The following is a 17,793-nucleotide window of genomic DNA, read 5'->3' as shown; positions in this document are numbered from 1 at the left end:
CTCTAGGAAATAGATAGTTACTTCATAGGCATAAAGAATAACTGACAAAGTGAATCATGTTTCTTCACCTAAAGTCTTCATTTCACTTTAGAAAGGATCTTTCTGTAGAAATATTATCTTAGAGTGAAACAAAGCTTCCATAATTATTATTAACTGGCCTTTGTACCTGAAACTTCTGGATATAATAATCTTAATTCTTTCTCACATCTTTTGAAGTATTTTACTTTTGAGAAATAGAGGTTTATAATAGAGGAATAGAGGAATTATGAGAATAAGATTCCTTTGTGTGTCTTTGGGAAAACTACTTCAGCTCTCATGGCTTCCATTCCCTCCCTGTAATGAAGGAGGTTGAATTAAATCATCTTCAGTGTCTCTTCTAATTCTAAGTCTCATCTTAAAGACATATATTATTATGAGTTTCTTTTAATTTTTTCACACATGAAACAGAACTCGATTTTCCTAGAATATTTGAAATTTAGAATGCCAAAAATTATTTTTGTTTAAAACTGCTTTCTAATCCTAGTCTACATGATTTTAATTTTACATTTATATTTCTTAAAGCTTGCTCACAAAGGCACTGTGGATTTAAAAGAACTTCAGGATAAATGGAAAACTCTGTGCTTGCCAGTCGAAACACTGAAATTCATTCTCAAAATGGATCCTGTTGAAGACGCAGTAGAATGGATGAAATTTTTTTCACTTGGCTGTAGTGCATTGGGTGGGGTAGGTATCCACAAGAAAGCATGTTAATAACTTGGTATAAGACAGCTAAAAGGGAGGGAAGAGAAGAAAATAAGCAGTTACATAATGTCAGAGACTATGTCAGATACTATGCTAAATGCTTTGCAACCACCATCTTGTTTGTTCCTCACAATTACCCTAGGAATAGGTGCTTTATTATCTTCATTCTACAGCTGAGGAAACCAAAGAAAACAGAGGCTAAGTGACCTGCCCAGGGGTACATAGCCAGTAAGTGTCTGAGACTGTATTTGAACTCAGCTCTTCCTAACTGCAGGCCCAGCACTTTAATCCCCTGGGCCACCTGGCTGCTTCTAAACATCTCCAAACCATTAAAAACATCTCTGACAATTAATTTATGACTTTGAATAAGTGAAACTGAAAAGCACTATGACCATTTTGATAATTTTGTTCCTGACCTATAATTTTCAGTTTATAGTTTTATTTCCACCCCTCTAAAGGCCTGCTCTGATGTGACTCATTGTAGCATGGCAGTGACCTGGCTTGTTCAAAGGCTATGCCAGGGCTTTCAAATGTGAGACTGGTGGTATAAGTCTATCTTCAAGGACCAGCCTCACTAAATTTGGAGGATCTCATTAACAGATTGGCCCCAGGGCAAATACGTTTCTTGATCATATCAATTCTTAGCTATAATAAAGTTGTGATCTCCATTGGGGGAGGTGAGTATCTATGAAATCACCAGTAAATTTTAAGTATTGAAGTGTATGTATGGCACAATCCTTTTAAATTCAGTGACATTAGTTAAATGTATTTTCTAAAAAACCCAATACTTACAGGTGCAGGAAAAATGTTGGTTAAGTTTAAAAAAAAAACCCTCTGTATTACTGTTATATTAGAAAGATTTGGTTTCCAGTGGTATGTGTACCTTTAATTAGGAGTAAAGTCCTTGCACATCATTTCATGTGTTACCTATTCTGTTTTTCATGCTTTCCTCATTTGTAAAGGAAGCATGGAATAATGATACTTTAATACCTTAATCAAATAAACTACAATAAGTGATTTTAAAATGTTTTACAGTTATAATGTAAAAATATCAGTCAATTAGTCAATAAACATTTATTAGGCACTTACTATATGCTAAGTGCTAGGGATACAAAAAGAAACAAAAGACAGTCTCTGCCTTCAAGGAGTTCACAATCTAATGGGGACAAAAAGCAAAAAACGAGTCCAAACCAGCTATATGCAGTATAAATAGAAGGTAAGTGACAGGGAAAGCACTGGAATTAAAAGAGGTTAAGAAAAGTCTTCCTGTAGAATATGAGATTTAACTGGAACTTGAAGGAACCTGGGGAAGCCAGGAGGCAGGGATGAGGAGGGAGAGAATTCTGGGCATGGAGGCAGCCAGAGAGAATGATAAGAGCTGAGAGATATGTCTTGGTGCATAAGCAAGGGGAGGCCATTGTCACTGAATCAAAGAGTAAGTGGCAGGGAGTAAGGTTTAAGAAGACTGGAGGGGACCGGGTTAGTTATGAAAGGCTTGGAATGGCAAACAGTATTTTATATTTGATTCTGAAGGCAATCAAATGAAGTTTATTGGGGGAGTGACATGGTGAGACCTGCGCTTTAGGAAAATCATTTTGGTGACTGAATGGAGGATAGATTGGACTGCGGAGAGGCTCAAGGCAGGCCAACCCACCAGCAGGCCACTGCAATAGTGGCATGAAGGTGATGAGGGCTTGCACCAGAATGGTATGTCATGGAGGGATGTTGCAAAGGTGAAAATTGATGGGCCTTGGTAACAGATTGTATATAAGGAGTGAGGGATAGTGAGGAATCCAGGATAACTCCAAGGTTGTGAGCATGTGTTGCCCTCTACAGTAATAGGGAAGATTGGATGGGAGGTGGGGTGTGGGATAGGGCTAAACCCTATCCCCTAAAGGGAAAAGATAATGAATTCAGTTTTGGACATGTTGGATATCCACTTTGAGAGGTCTAAAAGGCAGTTGGAGATACAAGGCTGGAGAGCAGCAGAAAGATTGGGGCAGAAAAGGTGTATTTGAGAAATCATCAGCATTGAGATAATATTTAAATCCTTGGGAGCTGATGAAATCACCAAGTGAAGTAATACAGAGTGAGAAAAAAGAGGACCCAGGTTAGAGACCTGTGGAACATCTATGGTTTGAGGGCATAGGTGTCTCACTTAACACATAAACAAAATAATGGTAAGTTCTAGTTATAATTATGTTCAAGTAACTTTTATATTTCTTGGATGCCCACAAAAGAAGTTGTTAAGGAGGTAAGAGGGGGCTAGAAAGGAGAATTTAAAAACCCTTTGCAAAGGGGAATTTCAAGTGACAGAAGATGGAGGGAGAGATATTTGAGATGATAGTGTGGTTAGTGAAGGATGATGCTTATTTAGGAGTGTGTGGGACAACGCCCACACTAGAATTAAAAGTTTGGAGACTGAGTCAGAGATCAGAAAAGGTTTTATTCTTTCTCATGAGAAAGGGCACAGCCCTCGTCGCTGCTTGTGACAGCCAGGGAGCGCAAAGTCTGTTAGTGGGGAACAAAGTTTTATGGTCCTAACACAATACCCCCTCCCCATTCCTGAACCCTTCTTCCCATTGGCTGGGTTTCAAGGTGCACAATCTAAACGAGGCTTTCTAAAACCCTTATTTGGAAATATTTGCCTAGAGACAAAGAATCAGGAGGACTTTTGATAACCATTTAGAAGTTCTGCCTAGAGACAAAGAATCTGGAGGACTTTTGATAACCATTTAGAAGTTCTGCCTAAAGACAGATAAGCAGGAAGCCTCTGGAGGTCAGGCTAGCAATCTTTTGCAATATTTTTCTTGCAAGAGGGGATGGAACACAGGTCAGCAGCTCTTGTTTCTTTGGGAGTACCAAGGGAATTTATGAGTTTGGGTACTGAGGAAACTTCATCCTTCTCACTCAGGGGTAGTATTAAGAAGAGATAATCTGTTCATATATAGATGAGACAACTATGAAACTCCAAAAGGGAAACATGACTATGATTAGTCAAGAGAGAAAAGCCAAAGAGTGTGAATGAAAAACATTTTTGACCTTGGCACAGCTACTTCTGGTTATGGGTTTGTACTGTAAACTTGGACATGGTGGTATAACAAAATTCTCCAACTGCTGGCCCAAGAAGCTTCTGGTAACTGACAAGGTAAATTCTTGGTATGTCCTTGTTACAAGTTCAGTAGAGGATCAGAATATGCCATTGAGACATCTCACTAAATATTATATGGAAGGACGTACACAAGAAAGTGAAATCAATTCTTAGAGGAAACCACCCACTTGCCCACTCACACCCAACCACACACACCCCTCCACACAAATACAAGCAGTTATATTAATCTGAAACTTTTAATTATGGAATTTAAAATTTAATTTCTAGTGATTAAAAAAGTAATAAATTTCATACTTTACATGTATCTCCCAATTTTGAAAATCAAAAACTAAATAAAAAACAAAATTCTTTGTGAATCTATTTTGGAAAATATTCACCCACTTAAATGTTTAACACTAGATGGCGTCATTTTGTCATGGATAAAGCTACACTTTTATCAGTTGGTGGTTAATAATATACTTTTAATGCCTACTTGGCAAATGAGTTCATTGAGTTAAAGGAGAGAAGAAGAGAGTATTCCCTCTGCTCAAATGTGTTAAGATTAGATTATGCCATTGAGGAGGCATATCACCAGGTATTATCTAGAAGGAAACTTTAACGTCTTTGCAAACCTTAAAGCAAAGCTTTGTATAATATCAGTAACATTGTTATTTAGTAACTGTTGCTTTTGAATAGTGGGATGCATTTTTCCTTATTAGTTGAGATATACATATTTTTCCTTATCTCTTCCCCCAATTATTTGTTTTTATTCTAATTAGATGAAATTTAATAGGGATAAATACAAAATTAAACATTCAGGTACCCAAAATTGACTTCACAAGAAAATATAGGAGTGGTAGCTCAGTTAGACAGCAGTTTGAAAAAGCTGGGGGGACGGCATTCTAATGGACCCCAAGCTAAGTGAAAACCAGAAAGTTAACATGTTCTTGGGCTACATTGAGAAATGAAGCCTCACTTCCAGGACTTAAGTGGCAATATTCTTTCTGTACTCTGCTGTGGTTAGATCACATCTAGAGCATTGTGTTGTGCTTTGAACACCACACTTTAGGAAGTCAGTGATAAGTTGAGAACCATCCAAAGGATATCAACTAGAATGGTACAAGGGCCAGTTTTGGGCCTTAATCCTAAAAGGATTAACAGTTGAAGGAACTAGGGGAGGCACAATAGACTTGTTTCCTTTGACATCACAGGGCAGAGCTAGGAGCAGAGGGTAAAAGTTACAGAGGCAGATTCAGGCTTGATATGAAGGAAAATATCCTGTCAATTAGAGCTATCCAAAGTGGAATGGGCTGGGCTTCCTGGCATAGGGCATCACAGCACTTGTTTGGGGTATGCTGTTGTAGGAATTCTCTCTCAATTTTGGGTTGTACTAGATGACCATTGAAGTCCCTTCCAACTCTGAAATTCTGTAATTCTGTGATATGTTGCTAGAAAATATATTTAAATGATTTATCTTATTTATTTACAAATTTAGATGGTCCCTACCCCACTGCCCACCAGTCTGGGTAAATACCACATACTTTGGAGCCATGTAAATTCAACTTGTTTGATGATAGGACTTTAAACTCTTCATATTCATTGAGTTCAGTCACTACTTTGAACTAGCAATGACACTAGTTATGCCATCTCCTGGTTGAGAATGCTTGCCTTTTTTTTTTTTTTTTAATGCCCTGACCTAGGAATGAATTTTATATTTTTAAAAATAAAATAAAACTTTCAATATGTAAAAACTATTCTTGGCTTGCTGGCAATACAAAAACAGGCTGTGACATGGATTATACCCCTGGACTAGAGAATGTGAACACTAGCCCATGTGACTATACAGTCTTACTTTTATATGGTGGCTAGACATGCAGTGAACTTTGATTGAATAGCTGATAAAATACTTCTTTCTTATACTTGAGTGTGTAAAAATACTAGTAGGCATTAACTACTACATAGATTATTATAAGAATAAGCTCACCTGCCAATCCCCTGCCCCATATTTCCTTTGAGGGTTTCCATGGAAAGCAAGCAGAGCCATGACACACACTAACCATGGAACGAGATATGGCTGCTAACTTGGAGACTGGGGAATGAGATCCTCCTCACACATACCAAGCCTCCATGTGGATTGGTTGTTGTCCTTCATTCTTGAAAAGGACCAAAATGACATAGATCCCTCTGCTGGAGTCAAGTTACAGTGTGTCTGACTGTGGCTGATCAGACCTACATGAGCTCAGAATGCTCTACCACAGGTCAGGCACAAACAATCTATGTGAACATTTCCAGAGGTGTTCTCTAAATTTGAGCATCTTGAATTTCTTTGCTCATAGAGCACAGCACCTTGTTTGACGAGGGCACGCCATGCTGAGCAGTCCTGTGCCAGTGTCTCCCATGTCACATAATCAATTCCAAAGTTCTTAAGACAAACTTTCAGAGTGTCCTTGTATCGCTTCTTCTGACCACCCCGTGAGTGCTGCCCTGTTTGAGTTCTCCACAAAATAGTCTTTGGAAAGCTGATGTTTTTTTCATTTGAACAACAGTGGCCATTCCATAGGAGTTGAGGCTCTCTCACAGTAGAGTTTGAATGCTTTAGGCAGTAATTGTGCTGGTACATGGTTGTGCAAGCCCACTCCCTCTCAAGGGTGGAGCACAAGGTGCTGCTGGAATCCATTATTTCAAGTACTCATATTGGGTATATGGCAGGAAAACAATGATTTCAAGGGATAACATTTCTTCATGAAAATGAAGTCGAGATGACAAGAAGTAGAGTTTTGTTTTTTTTCTCAGTGTGGCATGTTGTTGCCTTTTTAATTTTTCACGTATGAAGTAAATTCAGTTGCTCTTCAGCTGCAGTTTCAGACAGCATTCTAAACTGCTGCCCTTCTTCCCACTCTCCCCACCCCCCAAATCTTAGGGTAGTCCTCTCTAGTAGATACATACTGCTCTGTAAGAGTCTTATCTTTTAGGATAGTTCAACTTCTATTCATTTTAATAGAGTTTAATTCTCTCAAAGACCTAGCAGGTAATTGAGGAAACATCTGTGCTCAGATTTTTAGTTCCATGAATTCTTGGAGTATAATAGGCATAGATGCATATCTCTTTATATCTGACACTATATCTCAAGTTAAAGAAACTTAGCTGCTATGAAAGGGGGACATATTTTAATGACACATTTCTATTCTGGTTTCTCAGTGAGTTCATAATTTTTCTACTGTTTTCATTGTGCTACTTTGAAATGATGACCTGACATGTTGGTACATTTACTGTTATCAATGTGGCATACGGTATAAGCTAATGTTAAGAGTCTATGCCTTCCTTAGATTTCCAGGACTATAGCAAATTTGCTCCTATGAATATCATTCAGTTTTTTCAGACACTTGCAAATTGATTTGTCATACCAACAACTGATCTTGACTTCAATATGTGAGATTTTCAACCTTGTAGATTCTGCGTGGAAAATCATCATTTTTAATAGCTTCTCACCTGAAATACCTCATTTTTGGCACAAGTTGTTGGAAACTGTTTGACACATGCTAAAACTATATCATGAGAGGAGATGCCTGAGTAAGGGGCAGAGTAATCCTTAGGGGTACAATAGAAATTGTCTGCCCCATTCCTTCCCCCTACATCCCCCATACCTATCTTCACGCAGGTCAGTTTTTGGTTTGTTTTTTTTTAGGATCTACTGTACCCCATGCTAACTGAGTTCTTGGCCATAAACTGACTTTGAGATCAGGAATATAGATACTCATTTGTCAAATCTTTAACTAGTTTACCTAGACACTAGATGGCAGTAGAATAGGCATGGAAAGCCAGGTCCTTGTAAACCCTATAATGGCAGAAGATGTACAAATCCAAGTTCCATAAAATGGGATCGTTGGCCTTCCATTTTATTATCTATCCTGGGTCTTTCTTTCCTGCCAACAGATGAAACCTTGAAAGAAAAAATGAGCACTTATAGATAATGACCTTATGCTTTGACACCATTTTCCCCAATGTACTTTATTTTCAAAATTGAAGTATTCTTTGGATTGTCAACATGAAGAATAAGATTCCTCATTTAATAATTTCCCTACCCCACTACCAACATGATAGAAAATCAAAGCAATGATGAAGACACCTTTGCTAGTTTGATTGCTAGCTATGAACTCACTGAAAAACCTGAATAGAAATGTGGCATTAAAATGTGTTCATAGCAGCTAAGTTTCTTTTAACTTAAGATATAGTGTCAGATATGAAGAGATATGCATCTATGCCTATTACACTCCAAGAATTCAAGGAACTAAAATTCTGAGCACAGAGGTATCTACAGTTACCTGCAAGGGCTTTGAGAGAATTAAACTCTATTAAAATGACATAAGGTGACATGTGCCCATTGTCCAAAGATTCTGTCAAAGGAAAACTTTGAAGAAGATTCACCATCAGTTTACTACACATTGGTGAATTTTTTTGGCCTTGGCAAATCCCTTCAGACAGCTTCTACTAAGTTTATACAGGGAGAATGTATTCAGCAGAAAATAGGACCCATAGTGACAAAATCACAGAATAGCACCTATAGGGACAAAATCACTGATTGTTGAAATAATTGAAGTAAACATATATGTATTGAATGTGGTATGTTCCTACCTATATTGTCAGCTCTTTGAGACCTAGGACAATATGTTGTATTTCATTCATTCTGAACAGAAAGGAGGCAGCCTAGTCTAGCAAATAAGAGTGTAACAGTCAGGAAGTCATGGGTCCAAATCCTGTCTCAGATCATACTATGTGTATGACTCTGGAAGTCACTTCATTTCTTTGTGACTTAACTCCCCTCATCTGTAAAATAGGGATAATAATAGCTTTGTAAGAAGGTTGTTAGAAAGATCAAATGAGATGTGAATATAGGAAGTCAGGAAAAATTGAGTTCAAATCCAGCCTCAGACATTTACTACCTATTTGACTATGGGCAAGCAAGCCATTTAACTTTTGTCTGCCTCAGTTTGCTCATCTGTAAATAGCACTCCTGTGATTATTGTAAGGATAAAATGAGATAACCTTTTTTATTAATTAATTTATTTTGATTTATCAACAATCATTTCTATAAGCTTTAGAGTTTTAAATTTTTCTCCTACTCCCTCTGCACCTCTCTCCCCAAGATGGTGGGCAATTTGATATAAGCTATCCATATACATTCCTATTAAACATTTTCACATTAGTCATGTTGTAAGGAAGAATTAGAAGCAATAGAAGGAACCACAAGAAAGAGGAAATAGTGTCAGACACTGTGCTAAGCACTAGGGATAAAAAAAAAAAGTAAAAGACAGCCTCTGCCCTCAAGGAGCTTACAATCTAAAGAGGGGAGATGACATGCATGACAAAATACATGTAAGATAAATAGGATATAATAAGCAAAGGAAAAGCACTGGAATTAAGAGGGTTTGGGAAAGGCTTCCTGTAGAAAATGAGATTTTAGTTGCAATAGCCAGGAGACCAGTGTCACAGGATAGAAGAATACATGTTGGGGAATAAGTTGTAAGAAGACTGGAAAAATAGGAGGGGGTAGCTTTGAAGGCCAAACAATTTTGTATTTGCTCTTGGAGGCAATGGAGAGCCACTGACGTTTGAGGCGTGTATGGGTGACATAAAAGGATTGGCACTTTAAGAAAGTCACATTAGTGGACCAGCAACCTATTGCAATAATTCAGGCATGAAGTGATAAGGGCCTGCATTTAGAATGATGTCAGTGTCAGAGGAGAGAAGGGGTTGTATATGAGAAATATTGTAAAGGTGAAAGCAGCAGGTCTTGGCAATGGCTTGGATATTGGGGGTGGGGTGGGCATGGGAGGCTTGAGAGGTGGTAAGGAATCCTAGGTTGCAAGCCTGAAGGACTAGAAGGATGATATTGCGCTCTATAGTAACAGGGAAGATGGTAGGAGGGCACAGTTTGGAGGGGAAAGATAAGTTCCATTTTGGACATGTAGCTTTAAGAAGTCTACTGAACATCTAGTTCAAGATGTCTAAAAAGCAGCTGGAGATGTGAAATTGGAAGTCAACAAGGAGACTGGGGTAGGAAAGGTAGATTTGAGAATCATCAGCATAGAGATGGTAATTAAATCCATGGGAGTTTATGAGATTATCAAGTGAAGTGTAGTATAAAGGGGGGAAGAGAACAGGACAGGACAAAACCTTATAGGACATCTACAGTTGGAGGGTGTGATCTGGAGGAGGATCCAGCAAAGGAGACAGAGAAGGAGCAGTCAGATGATAGGGAGGAGAACCAAGAGTGGTGTCCTGAAAACTTAAAGAGAAGAGAATATCAAGGAAAGAGTGATCAGCAGTGTCAGAGGCTGCAGAGAGGTCAAGGAGAATTGAGGATTGAGAAAAGGCCATTGGATTTGGCAAATGAGAGACTATTAGTAACTCTGGAAAGAGATGTTTTCAGTGCAATAATAAGGTCAAAGGTTAAGAGGTTAAGAGTGAAAGGATAGAAAGTGGAGGCACTTTTTAAGACAGTCTTTTGGAGTTTAGTTACAAAGGACAGAAGAAATTATAGAATGATAGTGGGGATGGGAAAGATCACGTGAGGTTTGGGGTTTTTGGGGGGGTTTTTTTGTTTTCTTTGTTTTTTTAAGGACAAGAGGAGAAGTAGGTATATTTGTAGGCAGTAGACAATGATTCAGTAGAGAGGGAGAGGTTTAAAATAAGTGAAGGAGTGGGATGACGGAGCATTCTGTTGGAGGCAGGATAGAATGAGATTGCTTGAGCAGGTAGAGGGGTTAAGCCTTGATAAGGATTAAGACCACTTCATCATGTGAGATGGAGTGAAGGAGAAGAAAATGACAGAAGGCAGCTGAAGAATGAATGAGGAAGAGGGGAGAAGAGGGAGTTCATGGTGAATGGCCTCAAATTTTTTCTACAAAATATGAGGCAAGGTTCTCAGCTGAGAGAATAGGGAGAGAAGGAGGCATGGGAGTTTTGAGATGGGATTAACCAGTATGGGGGAGCCTCTGTGGAGAGTGGACAGTGAGTTGATAAGGGAAGGTTGAGGTTAGGTAAAATAAATAAATAAATTTGTATTGGACCTAGTCAGAACAGTTGCATGATTTTCTCTACCTTCATTCAGCAGCAGCACATATGTAGGAATGAAGACAATGAATGGTGGGAGTGATCCAAGGCTGAGGCTTGGCTGGGTATAATTCGTGACATGGTGAAAGGACCCAGGGATTCAAGAGGGTAGAACCATTTAGAGTTGAACCAAGGGCTCTAGATAGGGAGAAGAGGAGAGAGTGGCTTAATGCAGGGGAGATGGCTTGGGAGAGAATTGAGGAGCCAAGGAAATGGAAGTTGCATTGCATATGAAGAGTATGATTATATAAAGGCAGAATTCTTGAACATAGAAGGTGGTATATTTGTGAGTGATGGCAAAATCAAGGGATGACCATCATGGCTGAGGTGGGGTGGAGGAGTAGCTCATGAGAGGTGAGAAGGTTGAGGAAATGAGTGAGAAGGTTAGAGTATTTGAGGGAGAATTAATGTGTATGTGGAAGTCATCAGCTAGTATGAGGGCAGGAATTGGAGAGGAGAGAAAAATTGTGAGCCAAGTATCAAACTCTTTGAGGAATGAAGAGGTAATGACCTGGGATTTTGATTGCATGGTAGAGATGAATAACATGAACCTCAAAGGAAGCAAGGTTACTGAGTGATGGAGGAAGAAAAGAAACCTGGAAGTGGCGATGGGACTGATTATTTTCCCCTGTAAAGTTGCCTCGCCTCCAGCTTTTCGTGGTTGCCCAGGTCTGTAACCTTGAAGTAATCCTTGCTCTTTCCTCTCCCTCATATCTCTACTCTCATATCCAATCAATTGTCAAATCCTTTTAATTCTACTTTTGCAGCATCTCTCACTTCCATTTCATATGCCCCAGCCAGCCACTGGCTGTATAACCAATTTGGACTAGTTTTTCCTCCCTTCAATTCATTCTCTGACTCATCTTCCAGGTTTGACCATGGAGTCCTTATTTCCATCCTTTCTGCTTTTAGTTATCAGTTCTTTCTTGTTGGTTAGAATCAAATCTAGAATCAGCAGGTACTTCTTGTGTCTGCCACCTTTCAAAGGAGGAAATTGTCATTAAAGCAAGCCAAAGACTTGTGAGCCTCCTATGCTTTTTACTAGAGGGATAGAGAGCTCCAGCAGACGCCAAGATAGTGAAGTCCCTCATCACTACACTATCATTCTAAGAGCTGAAATAAAACAGGCATACAAATAACTATAAGTTAAACAATATCAAGTAAAGGTCCATATAAAAAGCAAGAAGAAAGAACACTTCTCTCTGGAAAACAGAAGTCTTAGTGGAAGAGGTAGGAACTAATTAGGTCTTGAAGAAGGAGGTCAGTGGACAAAATCTTAAAAAAAAAACCAAACCAACCCTTCCATTTTTATGAGATATGAACAACTAATAAATCAGCAAACATATGCCAGTGGCTGGGAGTTTAAACATAAAAGTGAAACACTCCTACCTTCAGGGACTTTATGTTCTATTGAGGAATAGAATGCATATACATAAATTAAATACAGACTATATACTCAATAAATACATAGTGATTAGAGTGTGGGCATTAACTACTGGGGGAATCAGGAAAAGCTTCTTAGAGGAATGACAATTAAACAATATGAAAGATTCTTAAAGGAAGGAGCTTTGAAGAGAGGGTTTCAAAAGCGATGGTAAGGAAAGGAGAACACTCTAAGCATTAGGGAGAACTTGTGTAGAGACATGGTAGCATCATCCTGTTCAGGAAACAGGAAGGAGGCCAATTTGTCTGGAATATAGAACATATGGGAAAGTATTGGGTAATCAACCTAGACAGAAAGTGGAAGCCAGATTGTGAAATTCTTTTTTTTTTTTTAAGGCAATTAGGGTTAAGTGACTTGCCCAGGGTCACACAGCTAGTAAGTGTCAAGTGTTTGGTCAGAGGCTGGATTTGAACTCAGGTCCTCCTGACTTCAGGGCCGGTGCTCTATCCACTGTGCCAGCTAGCTGCCCCGTGAAATTCTTTAAATACCGAATTGGAGGAATTTGTATTTTTAACCTAAAGCCACTGAAACTAAGCAAAAGAGTGACGTGGTCAGACTTGTGCTTTGGGAATATTAATTTGGCAGTGGTGTGGAAGACAGAGTAGAGAGGGAAGAGACTGGATGTGGGTAGATTAGGAGGATATTGCAATGGTCTAGGTGAGATGTGATGGGGGCCTAGACATAGGGTGGCTATGGTGTTACTAGAGAAGTGAGATAGATGTGAATGCTTTTGAGGAGGTAGAATTGACAAGACTTGACAGCTGATTGGATGTTGGGGACTGAGAGAAAGAAGAGTTGGGAATGACTTCTCATTTGTGGACCTTGAGGAATGGTGGTACCCTCAATAGAAACAAAGAAGTTAGGAGGATAAGAGAGAGAGTTACTTTTAGGGATTGGGGGGGAGATAATTTCTGCAGTTCTGTTCTGGTTACATATGTTGAGTTTGAGAGGATACACAAGTGGAGACAGATGTTCAACAGGAAATTGGAGATGGAGATTTGGAGCTCAGAAGTTGAGGGATGGATTTTGAGAGTCATCTGCCTGGAGATGATAGTTGAATATATGGGAGTTTGATGAAGTCCCCGATAAAGCCTAGAGAGAGAAGAGGAGAAGACTCAGGACAAGGCCCTGAGGCACATGCACTCATTGGAGGCAGGATATAGATGATGAGCCCTTCAAAACAGAAAAATCAAATCTAACAGACTGGAAGAGAACCATAACCAACAATGTCTCAAAAACCTTAGGAGGAAAGAATATTGAGGAAGAAGTGGTTATTTGTATTAAATGTTATAGAGAGGTCAAGACTGAGAGAGGGCCATTGGATTTTTCAATAAAATGATTGATTCCATCTTGCAGAGAACACTTTCCATTAAATGGTGTGAGCAAAAGCATTGAGATGGGAAAGACCAGTACAAGAGGAACTAGTAGCCCGGTATGGCTAGAACTACATGAAGGAAAGGACTAAAAAATAAAATTAGACAAGTCTGAACCAGATTTTGAAACCAGGCTAAAAAGTTTTGGACTTTATTCATTAGATACTTGGGAGCCTTAAAGTCTTTGAGCAGGGGAGTGATGTAAATCAGATTAGTATATCAGGAAAATTAAGTGTACATTAGAGACTGTAGTTAGGTAGTTGTGTGCCTAAGAGCAAGTCCTGCTACTTACTCCTCTTAAAATATGGGGATCATTAATCACTTTACTCTAATGATTTCTTAAACCTTAGAACCAACCCTTTAAGCTTGAATTTTATTTAATATTTAAATACTTTACTATATGTAGAGTACTCTGGGATATGCTCAGAGATACAATGACAAGACTTGGCCCTTGCCCTCATAGAGCTAGTAAGAGAAATATACATAGACATAATAAAAAATTAAATTATTTTAATTCACGAGAGTTACAAAGTGTCATGTGAATATTATCAAATGGAATAATATTTATAAAATGTGTAATATAGTGCCTGACACATAGTAGGTGTTTACTAATTCCTTGTTCTTTTCTTCCCTATTCCCTAGCCCCAACCATTTTTTAAAGCAGTTAGGTAGGAGAGATCACTGAGCTTGGAGTCAGGAAGATCTGGGTTCGAATCCAGTGTTAGGCATTTATTAGCTATTGGATCTTGGGCCAGGTCACTTAACCTTTGTTTTCCTTAGTTTCCTCTACTGTAAAATGGGGATAATAATAACACCTACCTCCCAGGATTGTCGTGAAGATAACATGAGATACAGCTTTCTCTTTACATTAATTTGCAGTGTGCAATTTCTATTTTACATAAAGAATTCTGAAAGGCATGGGAAGATGTAACAGAAACATGTGTAAAGAGAATTTGGGAAAAAGTATGCCCACAGTTTGTTCCTGATTTTTGTGGATTTGACAAAGATGGAACATTTGAAGAAGTGAGTAACAGGATTGTAAAATGAGTGCAAGAACTGGAGATAGAAATGGATGAGAATGATGTAAAAGTGTCGATTGAGTGTCATGGAGAACTGTCCAATGAGGATCTGAGTGAGCTGCCAGCTACAAAGATTGAAGAAGAAAGAGAAGCTTCAGAACCCAAGGTCAAACCAAAAAGGTTCATGACAAAACAGTTGGCAGAAGCATTTCATCATTTGAATGAATTTTTTTCTTGCATTGAAAAGATGGATCCAAATGCTTTAAGATTTTTAAAAGTTCAAAGACTAGTTGAGGATATTATTGCTTGCTATGATCAGCTATACAAGAAAAAAAAGAGAATCACTATCCAAACATCTCTCAATAGCTTCATTAAAAAAAAGTTGTATAGCCAACCACCGATGATAAAGGTCAGGTGCCGTGGATGAGGAAAGGGCAGCATACTGCATACCTCTGTTAACTTTATTGTTCAGTTACTGTGCATATTTTATCATTAAGTTTACTTTTAATTTCAAACTCTTTATTATAATGGTATTTAACATGTCTGCATCTTAGTAATTTTATGACTTTTACATAAAGCATAAATAAAGTGGATGGGTCAACTTAAGTAAAGCAAGAACTATCTGTGTTTGTAAAGTGCCTAGCACAATACCTGGCATGTAAGAATAGCTAGCATTTATATAGTGTCTATTGTTGTTTTTGTTGTTGTTATTATGTATAAAAGACAAAGGAAAAAGAGATGATTTTTGATTTGCCAGGGTGGGTCAGGAAAGACTTTTTTCAAAAAGCATTTGAAACCAGTTCTTGAAAAGATTTGTTAGAATTACAACAGGCAAAGAGAAGGGAGGGTAGGTATTTAAGGCATAGGGAAGAGTATGAAAAATAATAGCAGAAATGGAAAAACAGAAAATTTAAGGAGGAGCTGCTTTAATCTTTTAGGTGTCCCAGAAGGTCTGACAAAAACTCCTTTGTATTTTCAAGGTCAGTTTTGCTAATAATATCAACTTCATTCATTTATTTTCTTCATTCAATTTAACATTTTTTATAGTTTATTTGTAAAAGAAAAGCATCCCATTCCTTGTTTCGCATTCATATCAATCATGCCTAGGTTGGAATTGAGAAACATCCTTCCATCAGAAGTGTTATTTGATCCATTGAAAGTTTTTTCAGAAAACCTCATGTTTTTGTGGGGGATGGGGAATAGAGAGTGGGAAATCTTTCCAGTTGCAACTTTGGATATATGTAAAGGATTTGTGTAATTTATATACACACTTTTACTATATTAGTCCAAAATCTGTGAAAAAACACACAAAAGCCAGTGTCACTGGAAAATTACGTGGTATGATGTAATTATTGGCCAATGATCACTTTACCTTTTGTTGTATTGTGTTAGGATTTCTGGACTATTTGTCACAGTATCAACTATAGCATGCATGTGGATGGTAGAAAGTAGGAAAGTATTCTTTCTTGCTCTACAGCACAAATGCAAAAAATACAGAATTATGTAAATATGAGTTATATGTAAAACCAACTCATATTTTTAATGCATGTTACAAAAATAAAACTTGGGGTGGGGAGCTTCAAAAAGTGATAAAGTCTCCAAAGCTGGAATCTGTCATACTCTAAATAAGCACTTAATTTGGGGTAGGAAAGTCACAAAATATAAGAAAAGTAAAAATAAATTATGAACATAGCTAATACTTTAATTCAGCTTTCCCAAAGACCTGAAGTTTATTTAGGACACGTGAAAGAAATCTCAAAGTTTGTTGAGTTATGTGTTTACAGAATTAGGACTACCATTTTAAACAGGTTAAAGCCTCATGCCAATTAGAGTCTGAAATTTTGGTGTGACAGAAATTGGCCTTATAAGGGTGGTTTTGTTTACAGGTGGAATCCCATAAAGTTTTCTCTTCATCTTTCATCTTCATGATCTTTTTTCATTCCTCACAATTTTCAATAGTCCATGAAAAGAAGTTTTTAAATCAGTTATATCCTATTGTGCCTTTTCTTTTCCCTTTTTCCTAGTTCCTTGACAGAGAATTTCAGTAAAATGTTTTTGCCCCTTTGTTGTAATTATTGATTATGGTATGAATCTGAGTAGTAAATTTAACTTTTTTCCTCTCTGGTGGTGTTTGTTTCCCAGACATTACAAAGTGCAATGAAGCATGGTTGTGAAATCCTTACAGAAGATCCTGAAGGCGGACCTGCTCGCATCCCCTTTGAGACTTTCTCTTACATCTTCAGTTATCTCTCAAGCTTAGATCAAGATAGAACTGAGAGTGATACTAACTTGTTTCTTAATCATCTTGAAGAAACAGTGTAAGTATAAACTGAATCTGATACTCTTTTTATGTTAACAAATGTGGAAATCTACTATGGAAAAAACATTTCCATTAAATTTCAACTAAGTGATCTTATAATTTACTTTGTTACGCACTAATAATGAGACTGATAAAAGTTAAAGAAACAATTTTGTGACTAGTCTATGTGCTTAGGACAGGAGTGGGGAACCTGCAGCCTTGAAAAATCAAACTTTTTGTTCTATGAAGTTTGGATTCAGTCAAGGGGCCACACCTGAGGACCTAGAGGGCCACATGTGGCCTTGAGGTCGCAGGTTCCCCACCCCTGGCTTAGAACATCAAACAAAATATTTTTGAAGATATCATCTCCTTGATCTGTACAGTTTACTACAGTTGCCAATACTCTGTTCAATTCATTTTAGTCATTGGAAGAAAAAAATTTTATCTCCCCATTAAGTAAAATTTTCAATAAATTTATATTGGTTCTTACATGCAGTCCTTCAAATAATTTTAACTATGATGTGATGTAAAAATATATTTAGAAAGATAACTACAATTTTTTGATAATGAAACAGAAAACTGTACACATCAAAGAGATTTAGATTTCTGGGATGACAAATTAGGGCATGTGGCTACTGTAGATAGCCAGAAAAGCACAGTATTATTCCACATTCTAAGTGCCTGGGGGAAAATGCCACATAAATATGAAGTCA

The 17,793-nt window shown here is 37.9% G+C and overlaps 1 protein-coding gene across 1 annotated transcript in view; it reads left to right on the top strand.

Moving 5' to 3' along the window:
• Positions 1–17,793, top strand: part of ROPN1L (rhophilin associated tail protein 1 like) — a 35,287-nt gene that overhangs the window by 6,515 nt on the left and 10,979 nt on the right. Inside the window, exons 4-5 of the mRNA XM_027869129.1 lie at positions 562–723; positions 16,924–17,099. Of these exons, the coding sequence (XP_027724930.1) occupies positions 562–723; positions 16,924–17,099 (338 nt within the window). The remainder of the gene's footprint in view (positions 1–561; positions 724–16,923; positions 17,100–17,793) is intronic.

Source organism: Vombatus ursinus, unplaced genomic scaffold (genome assembly GCF_900497805.2).
Source record: "Vombatus ursinus unplaced genomic scaffold, bare-nosed wombat genome assembly UNPS02014791.1, whole genome shotgun sequence".
Classification (NCBI taxonomy): Eukaryota; Metazoa; Chordata; class Mammalia; order Diprotodontia; family Vombatidae; genus Vombatus; species Vombatus ursinus.
This window is presented reverse-complemented; position numbering and strand designations above follow the sequence as displayed.